The sequence below is a fragment of the Myotis myotis genome, unplaced genomic scaffold, assembly GCF_014108235.1.
Source record: "Myotis myotis isolate mMyoMyo1 unplaced genomic scaffold, mMyoMyo1.p scaffold_m19_p_3, whole genome shotgun sequence".
Taxonomy (NCBI): domain Eukaryota; kingdom Metazoa; phylum Chordata; class Mammalia; order Chiroptera; family Vespertilionidae; genus Myotis; species Myotis myotis.
The window spans coordinates 26,976,670-26,996,637 of record NW_023416335.1 but is presented as its reverse complement, the minus strand read 5'-3'; the positions used below and the strand labels follow the sequence as shown (position 1 = coordinate 26,996,637).

Below are 19,968 nucleotides of genomic sequence, written 5' to 3'. Positions count from 1 at the left end.
TGTTTTCTGAATTCAGAATTTGGGCCTCTTTGTCTTTGGCTCTTAGTGAAATTCTGGGCCGACAGGAAGAATCCCACCTGCCATGCCATTACTTACATTAGACCTAGCCCATGCCTGGGCCTGCACTCCTCTCCTGCCCACCTCTGAGGTGCGTCCCCTCCTCTGAAGAGCTGAGAGCTGTTTGCAGGGGGAGGAGAGGGAGGAAACCCACTGTGAGGGCCTGTCCTGGGGCTAGGGCTTCTGGGGTGTATGGTCCCTGCAGGAGGAGGTGCCTCCAGGAACTCAGCAGCAGTGACCGGTTCTGGGGTATCGTTAGTGTCTTCAGCAGCTGGCAGTCAGGGATTGAGGTGAACAGGTTGGGGTAGGGCTTGCAACGCTCAGGGCCAGCCCTGCAGGATCCCCATGCTGGGCATCAGAAGCTCTGGAGGACTGCAAAGAAGGCACCGCTATGTCTGAAGCCCAGCTTGCTTTCCCTGCCACCATCGCTCGGGGCCTGAACCAAGAGAAGGTGTCAAAACATGCCTGGAGAGAAGAGGCTGGGAAATGAATAAGCAACCTAATTAGCCTGGGTGGGCTGGGCGTTTCCAACAGTAATTTAGCACCGAGGACATTAATTTTCCCGCCTGCAGGGAGGGTATGTGTCACTTGATACAGGACAAGCACATTAGGTCTAAGATTCAGTTCATCCTACACATCCACTCACCCATCTCATCCCAAAGTGCGTAAGAATTCATCTCCAAAAGCCCATGGGGCCCAGGAGTTCTGGAACCCCAGCCAGGTGCCCGATCTCTCGCTGCACCCCCTCCCCTTAGCATCTAACACCAGCTTGTGCCTGGGACAAAGGCATCCGCTTTGAAAGTGCCCTTCACCTCCCAGCAGCTCTCATCAGCGGAACGCCGTGTGGGTTTTCCCGTGTCCACATGCAGTTCTGTCGTCCAGGACACGCCACGGGGTGTGTGAAGTTCTGCAGTGGAGGCCTTCTGCTCCTCCTGCAGAATTCTCAGCTTTCCTACGGCGGCTGTGATGTCTGGCAGAGTGTCATTCCCACCAGGGGAGCCGGAGGTGAGGGCTCTTGGATTATTTTTTAAACCTCATCAGCCATCTCAGAATTTTATATTCCCTCAAGAGTTCAACTAGAGCGGGTAGGAAGGAATGGCCAGTTGTGTGGAGACTACAGTGGCTGCCCAGCAGAATGGAAGGCTGGTCGGTGAGGGGAGCAGTCACCACCGATGTACCTACCATTGCCAGCCCACCCGTCCCTTAAGAATTGTCCGTCTCTCTGTGTGTCCTTAGCTAACCTCTTTATTTTTTTAAGCTCTTAAGACACTGTTGGAGTTTGAATTGTGTCCTCTAAAAATATATGTTGAGGCCCTAACCCCCAGTGCCTCAGAATGTGACCTTATTTGGAAATTGTAGATGCAATTAGTTAAGGTGAGGTCACACTGGCGTAGGGTGGGCCCTGACCTGGTATCTTTCTAAGAAGAGGACAGAGAGACACACAGGGGGAAGATGGCCATGTGACTGGGAGATGCAGCCACAAGTCAAGGACTGCCTGCCTCCACCAGAAGCTGGAACAGGCACGGAAGACTTCCCCTGCAGGATTCAGGGAGTGTGCCCTGTTGACACCTTGAGTTCGGACCTCCAGCCTCCAGAACTGTGAGAGAATAGCTTCCTGTCGTTTCAAGCTGCCCAGTGTGTGGTGCAGCATTACGGCAGCCCCAGGACACCACTGCACCTCCCTCTTCAATCCCCAACACTTCCACCACCGTCCCTGCTCCCCCCAAGGACACCGTGGGCACCAGGAGGCTTGGCCTGCAGCCTGGCCTGGAAATTTTGCACAAGGCATTTTGTTTAAACAAGACCAACGTGGAGGGAAGGCGGGTTACTCGGGCCTCCACAACCAGAGCTGAGATTTGGCCTGAACAAGTGTGCCTTTCGAGGAGGAGGCATGTGGCCTGACAGGTGTGACCTCAGTGCTGTTAAGCTCCAGCTTGGGGTGAGTGCAGCTGGGCAGACAGCTCTCAGGCACAGCATATCCAGCCTGCACCTGCTCCTCTCTGTCTGCTAAGCTTCTGGGGAGTGGCCATGGGACCACAGGTGTTTCAGTTACCCAGTTTGTGTGGGGCTTTGAGATGTGGTTTGTGCCACCTTGGCACTGGTGTGAGCAGCTCATGCCTCACTCTAGGCAGTGGTCTTTAGCTAGTAAGTTTTGAATTTTTTGGTAAGTTTCTAAGTTTGTATTTAATTTTAGGAAAGAGAACCCATGCAAGCTCTTAGCAGCACTGGTCTTGCCCCCTGCGGGCCAAGGGAGCCCATCAGGGCCCCTCCAAGGCGAGCTGCTGAACACAGCCTTTGTGTGTTTGTGTGATGAGGATGCATGTTAACACATGTCTTCCATGTAAACATTAGGTACATATTTCAGAAGCTTAAAAAAGGCTGCCATTGCCCTGGTCCATGGGGCTCAGTTGATTGAGCGTCATCCCCTGCACCAGGAGGTTGCTGGTTCGATTCCCAATCAGGTCACATGCCCAAGTTGTGGGCTGTACTTCCCAGGAGGGGGCATGCAGGAGGCAACTGATCAATGGCCCTCACTCATCGATGTTTTTCTCTCTCTCTCTCCCTTCCTCTTTCTCTAAAATTAAAAGACAAAACATATTTAAGAAAAAACCCAGCTGGTGTGGCTCAGTGGTTGAGCATTGACCCATGAACCAAGAGGTCACCTGTTTGATTCCTGGCCAGAGCACATACCAGGGTTGCAGGCTCCATCTCCAGTAGGGGGCATGCAAGAGGCAGCTGATCGATGTTTCTCTCTCATCGAGGTTTCTATCTCTCTACCCCTCTCCCTACCTCCATCTCTAAAATCAATAAAAACAGACTTTTTTTAAAAAAAAGCTATGCCCTTTGCTCTGTAATTCTACTTCAAGGAATTTAACAGAGATACAATCAGACATGAGAAAAAAACATTATGCCTGTGGTTGTTTCCCTTTTTTTTTATCATTATGATAATCAAGAATTGCTTTAAAAATCTGATTAAATTTCAAAACACACACAAGGGAGCATTTACACAGCTGTTAAGATCATGTAGAAGAGTAGCAGCATGAAAAAAGTTTGAGTGAAAAATTTGTTATAAACAATATGTATTATTACAATTTATATAAAAGTACATCAGGATTAAAAAACATCTCTACATGATGCTATTAGAGCTATTAGAGTTTATTTTCCATATTTTCTAAAGTGAACACAATGATTCTTGTACTCACACAAAAATACACGTTATCTTAATTTACTTGTTGTAGCCATCAAAATGTAATGATCACTTGTATATGAGAACTTTAGTCCAAGTCAGCCATCCTATCAGATTTTTCTCAGCAAAAGGACTTCTTCCAACTAACTACCCTTATCTACTAATTGTCCATTTAGAGTTTGTGTTAATGTAGATTCCAGACATCCTTACCGGAAAAGCCATGAAAGAGTCAGAACTCCAAGCGTTCCGTGTCTAGTTTCCCCAAGAGCACACACCCCAGGAAGGGACTCTGAATGCCCGCCCTCGCTGTGTCCTGCGGGACACACACTGAGGACTGCATCTGAGGTGGTTTGCCTACCCTGCATCTTGACCTTTGCTTCTGTTCTGTTTCCACTGAGGAACAGATCCAAACAGTACCACACGGTGGCCTCTTCTGGGGGCTGTTGCTCTACATAATGTGAAATTCTTCAAACAAACAAACAAACAAACAAACAAACAAACAAGGAGCGTGGGGGAGGCTCAGGAATCATGTCAAGTCTGGGGCTTGCACAGTGCCCAAGGGGAGAGGAAATGCCTGGTCCCCATGCTGAATCCAGGAGAACTCTTATCCTCATGCCATCTCACTCATGTTTTTACAACACTTTATTGAGGGAATAATGAACAAATCTCATTGCATACACTTTAAAATGTACAGTATGATGATTTGATATGCATTGTGAAATGATTACCGAGATCAAGGTAATTAACACATCCATAACTCTGTGTGTGTGTGTGTGTGTTCAGTGAAAATGCTTAAGGTCCACTCTTAATAACTTTCAAGTACACAATTACCATATTATTCACTGTCCTCGCCCTGTTGTACAGTGGAGCCTCAGATCTCATTCATTTCATAACTGGAAGTTTGTACCCTCTGACCCTCCTCCCAGCCCCTGGCTACCACTATTCTGTTCTTCTCTGTTTCTATGAAATCAGCTTTTCTTTTTTAGATTGCACATATAAGTGAAACCATGTAGTATTTGTCTTTCTATGTCTGTCCCCGCCCCCTTAATGTCATGCCCTCCAGGCTCATCCATGTTGTCACAAATGGCAGGATTTCCTTCTTTTTTTATGGCTGAATAATTATCCATTGTACATATGCACCATATCTTCTTTATTCATTCATCCCCTGAAGGACAGTTAGATTGTTTCCGTAGCTTGGCTATCACGAATGCTGCTGCTGTGAACATGTGGGTGCACACATCTCTTCAAGAGACTGACTTGGTTGCCTTTGGATACGTACCCAGAAGTGGAATTGCTGGATCATATGCTGGTTCTAATTTTAATTTTTTGAGGAACCTCCATAGTGTTTTCCATCCTGGCTGCACTGATTTACATTCCCACCAGCAGTATGCACGGATTCCGATCTCCCCACACCCTCACCAACACTTGCTACCTCTTGTCTTCTTGCTGACAGCCATCCTAACAGGTGTGCGGGGGCACCTCCTTGTGGTTTTGATTTGCGCTTCCCTGCTGATGAGTGGTGCTGAGCACAATCCCGTCCTTTCACACTGGGTAGTGGACTTGGCACAGTCAGTCCCTCTCACGTGTTCTGGGTGAATCCTGCCTTTTGTTTGCTGAGTGTTCTGTCCTCATCTTTGGCCCTGGGTTAGAGGAAAGTTAGCTGGTGGGGGTCTCAGGCGGGGGTGGGGAGGTCATCCTGGGTACTGGGTGGGGACGCTGCTGGGCCCGGCGGGTGGGGAGAACAAGGTTGTCAGAGAGCTAGGTGACGTGCTGGGTTGAGAACAGTGGTCTAGTGGCAAGACGGTGGCATCTCCAGTGTCTGTTTCTTCCTGAGCAGCCCACCTCCCCCAACCCGCATCTTGAGAACCTAAGTCCCCTGTCCATTTTCTCCCCTCTCTTCCTCGCTCCTCACCTCTCTCCAGGCCCTGCCTACTGTGAAGTCCCGTCCTCAGGGACTAAGGATGAAGCCCCCTGGCCCAGGGCCCCTGCCGCTTTTCAGGAGGAGCCCTCTTTATTACATAAAATTGTGTAACGTGGCTACTTTCCCCGCACCCCGTGCTTGTTCAGGAAGGTCACCCTGTCTCTGCAGCCCCCCAGCCCCTCCCCTCAGACTTGAGGACTTGGAGGACCAACGCCATGTGTCCCTAACACGACATAGCTTAGTGTGGCCTGTCTCCGAAGTAGGTATAAACGGAGTTATACTTTATGTATTCTTTGCAGCTCACTGTTGTAGCTCAACTGATATAAACCACCTGTTTCTACTGCTGCATGGTCTCCCATTGTGTGACCACAACTCACCTTATTCATCCAGTCCGCTGTTGATGGGCTTGTGCTATTTTCAGTCCTCCTCTCCCCTCCTATCTTTCACTCTTTTCTCCCCTCCTCCTTCCTCATCCCCTCCTCTCCCTTCTTCTTTGCTTCCTTCCCTCTGCCTCTTCTCCTCTCCCTCCTCCTCCTCCCCTCCCCTCCCCTCCTCCTTCTTCACAGTTGTAAGCAGCTCTGCTGCAAGCATTGGTGCCCACGGACACGGGTGTGCATGTGCCAGAGCTTGTTGCTGGAGGGGCTGTGCACCTCTGACTTTGTCATACAGCGTCACCTCAGTTCCCGAGGGAATCGTGCAATGGACACACCTTCTTCACCAGCTTGTTCACCATCTGCCACCAGGGAGGTGTATCCTTGTTAGTAGTGGCCAGCCCCCATTTGGAGTGGAAACCCCATGAGGGCAGGGAGCCCGCCTGCCTTGCTAGGCCCTGCACCCTGGAACCAGCACGGGGCCTGGCTCCTAGCTCCTCGGGAGTTTTCAGGAGACCAGGCGCAACCCGAAATTCCCCATGCTCCAAGACGCCTCTTGTCAGAGGTTAGGCCTCCTCCACACCCCAGCTCAGGAGTGAGGCTGTGCTGTAAATGGTTGCAAATTTCTTCATAGGGCCATTTCCAGGTCTCCCCCTTTTCCTTGCTGCCCGCCCCCACTCCCTTGATGTGGGATAAGGCAGTACAGGAAATACGTGCATCCTCGCTTTCCATGGCCAGCGTCCAGCTGCACCTAGGCCTGGCTGCTCCCGTCTCCTGTTACCTCTCACAATGGCAGGTCTCCGCTTCCTGTCTCCCCCACCACCTGGAGGTCCCCCACCTGTCTCACATAGGCTCCTGGCTTTTCAGAACCTGGCCTGCACACCCCTCCAGCTCTCCTGTTTCTCACCTCCCTTTCATGGCTAACTTTCCGGAACAGTTGCTAAGAGGATGTGCTCGGTCTCCAGGTATAACATTACGTTCCACCTTCCCACCTGGGCGCCGTCTGGCTTCACGCAGCGGACGAACAGGCATGTCCTGCTTCTCCTTTCTGGGAGGGGGCGATGCAGTGTGGAGAGCAGGCCTGTGCTCCTGGGACACGTGGGCTAAGATTCTTCATGCTGCGTTGGCTTTGGGGCCTCACCTAACCGTCCCTGTCCAACTGTGAGAGACATTGGGGACAACATTCCAATTGAGCTATGACAGTTCTCTGAAGCAACACTTGTTTTCTGGGTCTGTATTTGTACACACCTGAGTTTGAACCCAGCCTCTGCCACTTACCAGCTGTGCGACATGGGGCAACTTACTGTCCTTCTCGCTGTGCCTTATTCTGTACAGCAGGGTAAAAATTGTGCCCATCTGCTAGATCCTGGTGAAGATTAAATCAATTCACACCAGGCGAGTTTAGGAGGCACCCTAGAAGTTAGCAGTACTCAGTAAACATTGGGCAGTATTTTATCATTGTTATACTTTTGGCAAGTAGTAAAAGATTTTTATAGAAAGCACCATTTGTGTTATAGTGTAAGAAGAGAGTGAAGTTTTGATAGAGATTGAAAGAGAGAGAGAGAGAGAGAGAGAGAGAGAGAGAGAGAGAGAGAGAGAGAGAGAAGGGGGGGAAGGAGATTTATTCTAAGTGACTGGCTCACACAGTTGTGGGGTCTGGTGAGTCTAAAATCTACAGGGCAGGCTGCAGGCTGGAGCCCATGTTGAGCTCCAGTCTGAAGTGAATGTGGAGGCAGAATGCCCTCTTCCTCTGGGGAGGTCCGTCTTTCTCTCTTGGGACCTTCCACTGATTAGACGAGGCCCACCCACATTAGGAAGGATGATTTGCTTTACTCATAGTCTACTGATTTAGTTGTTAATCAGATCTACAAAATACCCTCAAAGGAACAGCCAGAGTAGTGTTTGGTTAAATGTCTGGGCACTGAGGCCTGGCCAAACTGACACATAGGAGCAACCATCACAGATGGCGGCAGACTCCACCCTGAAGCAGCGCGGGAAATGGCACCAGCCAGCGGTGTCTCAGGGTCCAGGGAAGAAGTTGAGTGTGTGAACGGGAGTCAGTGAGAGCAGAGTGGGCAGGTTTTGCCTTTGCCTTTGCTTTGCTTTTGGTTTAAAGACGGGATAGACTCTCACAGAGAGCGGCTCTCAAAGTGTGGGTCAGCAGTGTCCCCATCACCTGGGGTCCTGTTAGAAATGCACATTCCTGACCCCCCAACACCGGATCACAAACGCTGGTCATCTGGGTTAACAAGCCTTTGGGGGCAATTCCAATGAGCCTCCGTGTGAGCACCATTGAGTACACTCGGTGCTGGAAGAGGTGGGGACCAGGCAAAGGGAGGAGGTGGAGATGTCTGGGAGAGTGGATGTCCTGGCAGGTGTGTCTGCAGAGGCCTGCGGGACTGTGGCCTGGGGGCTAGTTTTGGCCAAGGACAGTGTGGGCGCCAAGGACAAGTGTGGGTGGTGCTGCCTCAGGAGGCATGGGAAGGTGTGCACTTCATTTTGGGGAGGAAAGGGCCAGCATTTTAGGACACTCTGTCAGGTGACTTACCTTCCTGAAGTCAGATGCAGGTAGTTGTGATGGGGAAGGGGGATGAATGATTGTCAGGCTCAAGGGGCCATAGCAAAGCTGGGTTTGGTTTCAGTGAAGGTCAGACCAGGACATTTGTCCACAAGGAAAAGGTTCACTGTTGGCCCTGTGATGATACCAGAGACCCCTCCCCTCATTGGACACTACCCTGAGCCATAAAAACTGCTGATATTCAATGGTGTGTTTTTTAAAATATGTCTTTTAATTGATTTTTAGAGAGAGGGGAAGAAAGAGGGAGAGTGAGAGAGAAACATCGCTGAGGGAGAAACATCAATTGGCTGCCTCCTGCATGCTCCCCACCGGGAATTGAGCCTGCAACCCAGGCATGAGCCCTGAACCGGAATCGAACCTCTTGGTGCCTGGGTTGATGCTCAGCCACTGAGCAACATGGGCCGGGCTATTTAATACGTTTTCATGTATTTTTAAAAAAGCAATATTTTTTAGTTTTACCCCACACCTTCCCTGTGTGGTTATTACACCTTCACTTCATGCTGCGATGATTTGTTTGCACATCTTCCCTGACCCCCAGACTCCTGAGCTCTCTGAGGGCAAATGCTGTGTCACCTTCATCTTTTTACCCCTCAGCCCACCTCGTGGTGCCTGACAGTCACCACACGGAGATGTTGGCACACCCATCACATCGACCTGAGCGGCAGTTTGAATCGCTGCCACTCCTTGCTTGAATTTCCCAAACCATTCATGGAAATAGGCACTTCTTCCTGAAATTCTGCTGTAAGGACGAGCATGCTACCTGGCATGCCAACCGCAAAAGGATGGCAAGCCCCCAGGGTGGGAGAGGCCCCATGCAGGGCCCACCCGCGTGCACACTCGTGTTCTTGCATGTCCTTGGGATGTGGCAGCCTGAGCCTTGCACACATGACTCCCATCTGCGGGCACTGAGGTGTAGAATGCACGCGGTGGCTTCTTGCCAAACATGGTGAGCTCGGAGGGCCTGCAGCGCGCTTCCCTCCCCGCCCGCGTCCTTGGGCAGGCGGCGCCGCAGCGGGAGCAGCCGGTCCACCCGGCCACCCGAGGACCCTCTAAGGACCCCAGGACCCACTGACCTGGTGCTGCCCGGGCAGCATGCGGCGGCGCGGGGAGGGTGCGCTGGGCTGCTGCGGCCTCTGCACCTGCCCAGGGACTGCCGGAGGTAAAGGGGGGCGGGCAGGTTCCCGGCCGCTCCCGCTCCCGCTCCCACAGTCCCTCCTTCCTCTCCGGTGGGGGGAAGGGGCGCAGAGAGGGCCCAGGCTGGGAAGCGGGGGTGGGGGCGCCTCGGAGTGAGAGCGCTGCAGGCCGAGATGCCCGCGGGTGCACGCTCGGGACTGTCAGGTGACCCGCGGTGCACACACTAGGTTCCCAGGTGCTGGGGTGGCTGCTCCCGCAGGGTTCCTTGGTGACCTTGGGGGTGGATATTTGGGGCTCCCAGGTGGACTTGGGTGTGCACACTCGAGGCTTCCAGGTGACGCGGGAGTGCAGGCGCCAGGCTTCCAGGTGACCGCACGGTGCACGCGGAGCTCCCCGGTGGCTGCGGGGACTTGCGGGGCGGGCGCGCTTCCGCTTCCGCTGAGCAGCCCCCACCCTGGCGCAGGGCGCGCCCCTTGGCGGGGCTGGGGACCAATCCAGGGAAGGGAGGCGCTGCCGTGCCCCCCTCCCCCTCCCCAGCCTCGCAGCCGCGCCCCCTCCCCACCCGTGCTACCCCACCCATGAAACACCTTCTGGTGCAGAGGAAAGCAGCTGCGGAGGATCGTTTTGTTCTGCCGGAGGATGAGGTTTTGGCTGAGAAATGAAGAGATGGCTTTGGAAGAAATGGTGCAGAGATTAAATGCGGTTTCCAAGCACACTGGTAGGAGGAGCTGCTGGCCTTGAATTCTATGTTCTTAGGGACATGCGTCTAATTTTTGTATAACAGCCTTCATTTTCCCCCCTTAGCAGTAATAACAGGAAAGAGCAGGCATGATGGGCATTTATCTGGCAGCTGATAGGTTTCCACGGACAGTCAGCATGATTTTATTCTGCTGGGATCGTTAAAATGATTGCAGATGGGTGCCACGGGCGAGACCCCAGGGTTGCATGTGGAGCGGTTGTCTGAAATCTTCTCATTCAACCTGCATTTCAGTTGCATGTGCAGCCATGGCAATGGAGAAAGCATGAGTATTCGTGGATGGGAAATAATTTGAGCCAAGGGCTTTTCGAGCCTGGCGTGGGGATGGCGGAGATCCCAGCCCATTTGGAGGAGGAGAAATCCGGATTGATCAGGTGGTGCTTTTCTCCACCCCATGTAGTTTCACCTAAGACAATTGTTGGGAAATGGTATGGGTCAAGAGTGGAAGGATAGCATTGTTGGACATTGGTTTTCTGTGTTAATTAAAAGATTACTTAAAATAAGCCTCTAGAAGCAATTAAAATGGGTTCGTTTAGATGTAAGAAAAACCTGAGCTGGCGGGGTCTTGCTGTTGGCTTTCAGTCAGTCACATCTGAGTTGCCCTGTGCGGGAGGAAGACACTTGGCATTAACTAGTTTTCCTTCCTTGGAATGAAGAGGAAAGAACCCGGGACAGTTAAAAGTGAGTTGCCACATTTTTGCCTGGTGTTGTCCTACGTTATGTTATATATCATCACCTTGTTGTCTAAATAAGACTTTCCAGCTATGTGGTGTAGATGTGGTATTCTTTCTTTCCTCTTTCTTTCCCTCTCTCTTTCTCCCCCTTCCCCCCATAAGTGGGAGACCCCAATGGCTTTCGAGAGCAAAGCAATGCTTAAATCAGCATAAGCATCATTGTGTGTGACATTCAGTTTGCATTGGTGACTTTTGTGATTACAGCTGCTGAACTTATTGTATACGGGTCAAAAGAAAATAAAGCCGTTTTACGCCATCTGGCCCTTATTCATAGAAAGGTAGCGAGCTCCCTTTTTCTGGAACACGAGTCGCCTTTTGTTGGGTGCGGGGTTTGGCGTGTGGCTGAGGTGAAGGGCGCAGGGGACCGCAGCTTGGCGGGCAGGCTCCCACTGGCCCTGGAGGGGAGGGGCAGCTCTTCACACCCTCCGCATTGGCCTGGAGTCGGAATTACAGAGTGGGAACCGCTCCAAGAGTGATGTCACTCCCTAGCGCGTGGGGAGGGAGGTTTTTCCTTGAGCTCGGAAAGACGCATGTGCATTTTGAATTGCTAAGAGTCTATGTCTGAAGAGCAGGGATGACATTGGCCACTCACCTAACGTGTATTGCGGGCCAGGTCCTTAACTTGACCATGGACTCATTCTAAGCAGAAACTCCGAAATGTGTGTCCTTTGACACATCTGCGCTGCCAGCAACTCCAGGTTTCACCAGGCTCTTAAATCCAGGTCAGCAGATGCCTGGCTTTATGAATATCCAATATCATTTTGTTAGACAAGAGGACCCCTGCTTTTCTCCCATGAACACTGCCTCTTCCTTCGTTACAAATCCATTTTTCACCCATTCTGCATGTGAGGCAGCCCTGGACGGAAGCTGGGAGACGTGATGTGGGCTGGAGGGCTGTTTCCCGTGCTGTATTGACACAGTGCCATCCACCGAGCATGGGGGTAGGGGTGTAGGTCCATGTAAACCTACTCGCCAGCTCAGGTCTAAACCCCGGGCACTTCCTCTGTAGCAGAATGGCTTTTACCTGGAGGTCGGAGAGTTGTTCCACCTCCAGGGTGATTTGGGATCAGTGGCAGGTGTGGGCTGGTGGTGCCAGGACATGGGTCTGCATGATTCAGGGTGGGGGCCCTGACCCACTCAGGACAGGGTCAGAGGGGAGGGCCTGGGTTCAGCGACCTTGCACAGAGCTTCGTGGCCATTTCACCTGCACAGAGTTGGACCTTTCATGGCTCTGCCCTGAACCGACAGGCATTTTATCTTTGTCCACTCTCCAGACATGCTGCTGCCTTATTTTCACTTCACATGTATATGTTGCTCCCACTCGGCAAGGACATACATTATCTAGTAACCTTGTACATCTGGTCGGTGAATCTTACCTCTTTCTTGACCTTGAGAATTTAAGTTGCATATACTCTTGAACCTGAGCTTTAACCACAAGGCCAGGAGCACTTTCCAGTGACAAAAGCTCCCTTCTGTGTGGCAGGGCTTCTTTTCTAGCATTTGCATTATTTGGGTTTTCTCTTTATATTTACAGTAATTGGTGAAAAAGGAATAAAGATTTGAGGGAGAAATGCTAATGGATCTAGTTGATTCAGGCATTTTCCGAATGCAGAACAGTCATCCTCGAACTAGAACATCTGAATCATCTGGAGAGAATCATCACAGATTCCTGGGCCCTACTTCCAGAGTTTCTGATTCAGGAATTCTGGGGCGGGGCCCGAGAACTTGCATTTTTAAGTTCTCAGGTGATGCTGATGATACTAGCCCAGGAACTACCTTTGGAGAAGCACTGCAATAGAAGTCTTTAAATCTAGTGCCACCTTCTCCATTAATTAACCTTGAGCAAAATATTAATTCTTGTTATGGATGAAGGGATGAGGGTGGATGGGTGGATAAATGGATGAAGCTGCATACGAGACTAAAATAGAAACTGTATCATATATTGAATTTGTAATCCTCCCGCCCCCAACCCTTGCCCTGAGGACTAACAACTTTTAGCTCTTACATACCCTTGGTTTGCATCAGAACATGAGTGTTGAGGGGAGGGGTGCTGATGAGTCTGCCTCACTCCTCTGTTTGGAGTTCAGCCATGACACTCATACTCTTTGGCCCAAACATCTTCCTTCCCACCGCTCTGTCCCATCTTCTCGTCTTCTCCAGTAAGTATACCACCTCCAAGAAGCTCACTTTCAACTGACATCTCAGCTGCCAGCTCAGACACTGGAAGGATGGGGATGTTGTCCCATCTGGTACTGTCATCGCAGCAACATTCGCGTAATGAGTGTCCACCCTTCAGATGTGTCCCTCTTAAAGAACCCAGGCATCCCACAGTGGTGTTCTCTGTGCCACATCCAGATTCAGATGCAGGGAGAAGTGAGACTCTTTCAGCGAGTTCTGTTGCTGAGATCTCTAGGGAACTCTGAAGTCGGACAGTGGAGGTAGCTTTTGTGACAGACCTGACCTGGGCGCTTCTTTGGAGTACAAATAGATGTTGTTGGATAGAAAGGGTGAGGACATAGAACAACAAGCCCCAATATGTAGACAATGCTCTGGGGGAGATGATGAGGCCACATTCTTGTCTTTATTTTGTGGAGCCAGCAACCTGCATAAGGGATTCTAGTTCTTTATGTTCTCGGTTTTCCTAAAGAAACTGTTCAGTGCTGCAGCTGTTAATTGTTACTGTCCTAATGGAAGCCCCTGGGGTCCCTTGGTCCCCCACCTAGGACAGCCTGGCCCTAGCCGAGGACATGCCCACCTCTGCCTGTGTCATCCATCCCCCATTTCTGGCCCTCGGAGAGCTCTGCCCCATGGTCGTCACTAGTCTCCTGTGGGATTGTGTCCTGCTCCTGGCAGAGAACCCCTTGTACATGTACAAGGGCTCTGGTGCCTGCCTTCCTTTCTTTCCCTATTGGCAGGGCTTGTTGTGACTCGTCTGCCTGATAATGCTCACCTGTTCCCTTGGGGCCCCCTGCTACTGATGTCTTGACATGCGGTTGGCATCACGGGGGGCTAACCTTACCCATTATCTCTGTACCAGCCCAAGTCCTACAGCCTTGTGAGGAGCCTGGTCCCTCTGGTCCCCCAAACCCCAGTCAGTCCTGTGAGGGATCTGGCTTGTTTAAGACATGAAAATGAATAGTTAACCCAGAAATTCCAAAACCCAGCCTAAGAACTTTTCTGTGTAAAAATGTGTACAAGCTTTTAGAAGATTCTTCTGTGCACAATGTGGCTACTCGTGTTTGCATTACGGAGTCTGGAAGTCCTTGTTGTGTGAGATTGGGACAGCATGGAGGCCGGGGTGGCCAGTGGGGAGGAGCCCGAGTGAGAGCAGAGGGGTCATGCCGGTGCACTCGTCACACCCGGCTGCTGTAACAAAGGCACCATGGACTGGGCGGTTGAAACAACAGGCCTTTATTTCTCACAGTTCTGGAGGCAGGAAGTTCGAGGTCAAGGTGTCAGCTGGGCGGTTTCTCCCAAGGCCTCCTTTCTTGGCATGTAGACGGCTGTCTTCCTCCTGTGTGCTCACATGGGCATCCCTCTCTGCATGTCTGCATCCTAATCTCCTCTGATCAGAACACTCATCCCCTTGGATTAGGGCCCCCAATGACCTCGTTTTACCTGAAGCACGTCTTTCAGGGCCCTGTCTTCAAATACAGTCGTATTCTGAGGTCCTGGGGATTGGGACTTCAACGTCTGGATTTTGGAGGCGCTCAGTTCATCCCACGACTGCCGGATGGCTTGTGAACTGTGTGACCACAGCTCCAACCTCAGCTCAGATCCTGAGGGGAATCGGAGGCCTTTGAGACATTTAAGCAGAACTGTGATACGATCTCATCCTGGTGTTTAAAGGCTTGTCTGGCTGCTTATTGAAAAGACAGAGGGAGCCATGTGAAAGGAAAGCCCCCGGCCAGGTCCAGCCCAGGAGGAGTTAGACGGCCACTGGGGCCAGGTTGGCAGGTGGCAGGTGGTGCGGACAGCGGGGGTCTTGACATGTTTTGAAGGTGGGGCTGACCGAGCTGGATGTGGGCAATGAGAGGAAAAGAAGAGGGCTGTGATGCCCATCTGCCATTACCTGAACCACCAGGCTGCTCACTGCTCTCTGGCCATAAGCCCTCCCTGGGAAGATGGTGTCTGGCTGAGACATGCTTAGTGTGGCAGCAGGTGGGGGGCTGCAGGACCAGACTATCATGAATGAGCTTTCAGGGATATGAAGGTTCCCAGGACATCCCCAGAGGTAGAGACCACCTGAAACTGCCCGATTGCACCTGTCAGAGGGAAGGATGCCTTCGAGGCTGGTTCAGCAGGGGTCGTTGGTGTGCACATTTCCACACGGAAATGTTCAGGAGCTTTAAATGCAGGGATCACAGCGTCCGGCAGCATTCAACGCCGCCCAGCATGGTCTCCATCGGGGGCATTCGTACCCACCCTGCCTGCTGTCTTCTCCTCAGCGATGGAATTCTTAAGACTAGTTTTTTCCCCCCAAAATCCATTTTTTAAAAATATGTTTTTATTAATTTCAGAGAGAGGAAGGGAGAGGGAGAATGAGAGAGAAATATAAATGATGAGAGAAAATCATGGATCAGCTGTCAGAAGGCATCCCCCTTCTGAGGATCGAGCCCAAAACCCAGGCATGAACCCTGACCAGGAATCAAACTGTGACCTCCTTGTTCATGGGTCAATGCTCAACCACTGAACCACACAGTCAGGCTCAAATCCATTTTTTAAAAAATGTTGAGTCCCTTATGAAGAAAATCATACAGATGAGTGAGATTGACCTTGATGAGGGATCGTTGAATATTTTGTGATGCGTAATTTAGATTTCTGATTAGATAGGTGGGAACTGTTTTTAAAAGAAACAAATAGCTTACATAGGAAATTTGTTATGGAACTTGTTAGCAGAGATTATGGAAAGAGTTTTGGAGATTCTGAGCATAAAGAGACGTTTGTGGATGAAAGTAGTCATTTATTCTTATTTAGAATTGCCCACTGGAGGTGTGACTGGTTTCCCCCATCTAATGCAAGGTCCTCAGGGTGTGGTCCTAGACCAAGCATCACCTGGAAGCTTGTAATAAATGCAGATTCTCAGGCCTGGCCCAGCCAGGTGAGTGGTGCTCCAAGTGAGGCCCACACAAGTTTGTGTTTTTTTGGGGGGGGAAGGGGTGGGGGATGCCAAAGCCCAGGTTAGCGGGAAGATAAAAGCTGGACACTCTGGTTCTTCAGTGGACTCCAGTGAGAAACAAGTAGGCACTTTGTGCCTGTGCCACCCTGTCTGGAGCTCCTGCTCACCCTTCAGTTAATACTGGGTCCTCTCTCAGGAACCAGCTCAGGGCCACTCAGGTGAGGCCTTCATCCTGGGCCCACCTGGCTTTGTGATTCATGTGCTCCTGTGCCCGCACTCCTGGGTGCAGTGCTGTCCCCACTGTACTGTCTGCTTGGTGGCTCCTTTGCCACATCCATCAGTTCACTGAGTCTGGACGATGCCCTGGCACTTAAATGTGCTCCATATGTGTTGGACCGGCAGAGTGTAGAAAGCACATGTTGATGTGAATTGAGAAATTATGGCATGTAGGTGAAACATCGAAAGATGAAATATTTGTGAATACTTCTCTGATTTTCAAAAAGAATACATGTTATTAAGAAACTACGAATTTTCCCTTCACAAATGATGGAAAAAATTATGAGTCCATAAGGAAAGTGATCATCTTCAGCTACCAGCAAAGATCTAGTAAATTCTTAATAAACTAACTTTTATGAGAGCATGAGAGTGAAAGTCAAAGGCACTTCATGTTTTGGTGTATGGATTCTGAGAAAGGCTTTCTTTACATCCTGTGTTATCCTCCGTGAACGAAGAGGAGGGAGAGTGACCATAGGATATTGAGATTCTTTGGGTTCCTTTTTAGCAGCATTCACTCTCCCCTTCCACTGTGGGCAGAGTGTGTGTCCCCCTTTGACTTGTTCTTTGTCATCTCCCCTTCCACTGTGGGCAGAGTGTGTGTCCCCCAGTGACTTGTTCTTTGGCGTTGGCCTATTTGGTGCTCCCATGTGTTTGCACAGTGGGCCGGCCCTTCCCGTTCCCCAGTGACCCCTCGTGAAACATAGCCAGGGCAGTCGTGGCTTCTCCAGCCTGGGTCCAAATGAGGCGTGTGGAGCAGAGCCACCTACACAGAGTTTTGAACATGAGAAGAGTACTTATAATTTACTAGAGGCCCGGTGCATGAAAAAATTCATGCCTTGGTTGGGGGGGGGGGGTGTCCCTCAGCCTGGCCTGCCCCCTCTCACAGTCCGGGAGCCCTCAGGGACAGGAGGCAACCTGGCAATCAGGGAAAGGCGACACCCCATCACACCTCTGCTGCTGCCACTGCCAGCAGCACAAGCCTCAGCCGGCCCTGGGCGGCTGGGGGGCTGAGGGACTGGGGAACTCCGGAGGCAGGCGCCCCGGCGGGGCTGAGGGGTCTGGGCGCCACCATCTTGTGGCTGTGGCTACTGCCATCTTTGAGGACATAGCAGTCAATTAGCATATTCCCTCTTTATTAGATAGGATGTGTTACTGAACTGGTATATAGCTTGTCATGCAGCAGTAGTATGGGACTTGCTAACTAATTCAGACAGTATGCTTTGAATAGTCAGCCGAACAACCAGCCATCCAATGGGAGAATGGCAGTTCTCAGGGGGATGACTCCATTGTCTTCTCATTTTTAAATTATCTGTTGAAATATTCTCTTTAACTATTGTTGGAAAACAGAAGACCTGCCAGAAACATGTACATGCCCGTCCAGCATGCCAGCCACCGTCCAGCAGAAACAGAAATGGAGGTGTTCTCTTGGCCTCCAAGTAGTAGAGTTAAGAGCAGTGAATCAATGAGTAGAAATTACAGGAAGCACATTTTGACTAAAAGGAAATACACACACACACACATACACACACACACACACAAAGTGAGTATTGGCTGTTTGTAACAGTAACGACTCTTGGTGGTTAAAGTGGAATGTTCAAAAGACAATATGTAGGCCCGGCTGATGTGGCTCAGTTGAGCATCGACCTATGAGCCAGGAGGTCACGGTTCGATTCCCAGTCAGGCCATATGCCTGGGTTGTGGGCTCAATCCCCAGGAGGCAGCCGATCAATGATTACTTCTCATCATTGATGTTTCCATCTCTCTCTCTCCCTCTCCCTTCCTCTTTGAAATAAAAAATATATATTTATTTTTTAAAAAAAGACAATACATATACTTTACAGCAGAGGTGAGAAACCTTTTTTCTGCCAAGGGCCATTTGGATATTTATAACATCATTCATGGGCCATACAAAATTATCAACTTAAAAATTAGCCTGCTGTATTTGGTCAAACATTTAATTAACTCACCCCTAATGTCCTATCAGGGCCAGACCAAATGATTTCGAGGGCCTTGTATGTCCCACAGGCTGGACAGCCCTCACCCCTGCTTTACAGTACAGTTAGGTCCTACTTAAAGTCCTCAGTAGGTTCTGTGACTTTAAGAGAAATGAAACCAATTTTACCATAGGCTTTTTTGTGACTATAAATAAGAGTTAACTTCCTACGCTATCTCATCAACATTATAACCAAACATTGTTGTACTAAATGATGTTATCGAGGATCTGCTGCTTGAGGGAGACCTTGAAGGCAATTTCAAACACAACCTGCTTTAAGCATCTTGAAGAGAGCAGTCTTAATTTGAATTTGCAGAAATCAGTCACATTCACGCATCTGCTTTTGCTTGCTAATTATCGCTTTATTTAAGCAAAACGAAGAAATGTAAACTGTTTTGACTTAAGTGGGTCTTGTGTTGGTGGAGCCATATCGGTACGCTCAACATGATTCTTGCTATGGGTTGCCCTCCTTCGCCAGTGTCTCCAGATGACGATCACATTAGGGTCCTCCCACATCTTTGCTCAGTACTCAGCCTCCCTCTTCCCAGAAACAATTCCTGGACCAGTCAGCTCTCCTGGCCTTGCTCACCTCATTTCCTCGTAGCCCCATGTAGAATTTCATCATGTGCGGTTTGCATCGTCTGTTAATCACTCGACAGATCTGCGTTGTTCTCCCTACTACCCTTAGAGCTCCATGAGAACACCGACCATGTTCCAGGCTCTTGTGAGCGTCCCCCTGGGACCACGCAGTACTGCCTCTACAAAGGCCACTCAGGGTGGCCGGTTTGCTCCAGTCTTTACCCAACTCATGTCTTCCCAGCAGCTCCTTCGGCAAGTGTTCCTGGTGAGAGCACCTTTGCTGCCGGTCATCTGCATCCACTTAATAACTGAGAATTCCCCCTAGAATCAGACTTTTAGGGACTAGTAAATATAAAAAACATAATCCGAGAAACCCTTCTTTTGGTATAACTAATAACAATGAATAAACATTGCAATGAAAAGCTTTCTAATCCTCAGCTACTCGTGAAATAGGTAAATACATGTTCCCTATAAGAGAATAATTTTAACGGTCTGTTAGGGTCCATGGGTTCACAATTTAACCAAATGCAGTCTTCTGCAGCTTAGTCTGCACACGAAGGCTGCCTGGGGAGTATCTGCTCGTTTTCTTCTGTTGCCCACACAGGCATAGCCAAGGTTGGAAGCTCTTTCTGTCTGTCCAAGCTCACCTCTTTGCCAGGTTATCATCTCTGTGTAAGTAGATAGCAGTAATCCTTGCAGTTGGATTTGTACTATTATAAATATTATTTTCACACTTCTGTATTTCTGATCAACTAAGAACTTATCTGGTCATATTCATTTTATACCCCTGGTTTTAGAGAAAGAAACATGTGTTCTATCTTTCAAAACAAGCTATTGCAGTTGTTAGATGCACATACAAAAATCTAGTTGCCTAAATTCTAATTCCAGTTAAGCGCTGAAATTAAAATATAGCCGGTGTTCTTGTAGTCCTATTTGGATAAAATGTGGAATGAGGTTTTCTGCCTGGAGGGATGATAAGAAGAATAACACCACTGCAGAGAGCCAGTGTGAGTGTTAGTGATAACACTGTCTGGAGCCATCACCTTGGGTTCAAACCCCGGCTCTGCCATCTGTCAGCATGAAGTATCTCGGTTTCCCCATCTGTAAAGTGGATCCACGAGAGCAGCTTGTCAGGTTGCTATGAAGAGCAAGGGAGTTAAAGTCACATGAAAAGCACTCAGAGCTGCCTGCGAGCAGGAAGGTCTCAGCAAATACCTCTGGATGCCGTTGTCACATACGCATGTGCTTAGTGAGTGCCTGGC

The 19,968-nt window shown here is 50.0% G+C and overlaps 1 protein-coding gene across 8 annotated transcripts in view; it reads left to right on the top strand.

The window, feature by feature from the left end:
* The window catches only part of MCF2L (MCF.2 cell line derived transforming sequence like), a 175,405-nt gene that overhangs the window by 55,181 nt on the left and 100,256 nt on the right, over window positions 1-19,968 (top strand). For 2 of the 8 annotated variants that reach the window (XM_036298211.1, XM_036298207.1), the window contains exon 1: window positions 9,853-9,966. The exons of the other annotated variants lie outside the window; for them this stretch is intronic. In XM_036298211.1, coding sequence (XP_036154104.1) covers window positions 9,888-9,966 — 79 coding nt within the window. In that variant the 5' untranslated portion in view covers window positions 9,853-9,887. Of the gene's footprint in view, window positions 1-9,852; window positions 9,967-19,968 lie in introns of those variants that run through there. 8 annotated transcript variants of the gene reach the window in all.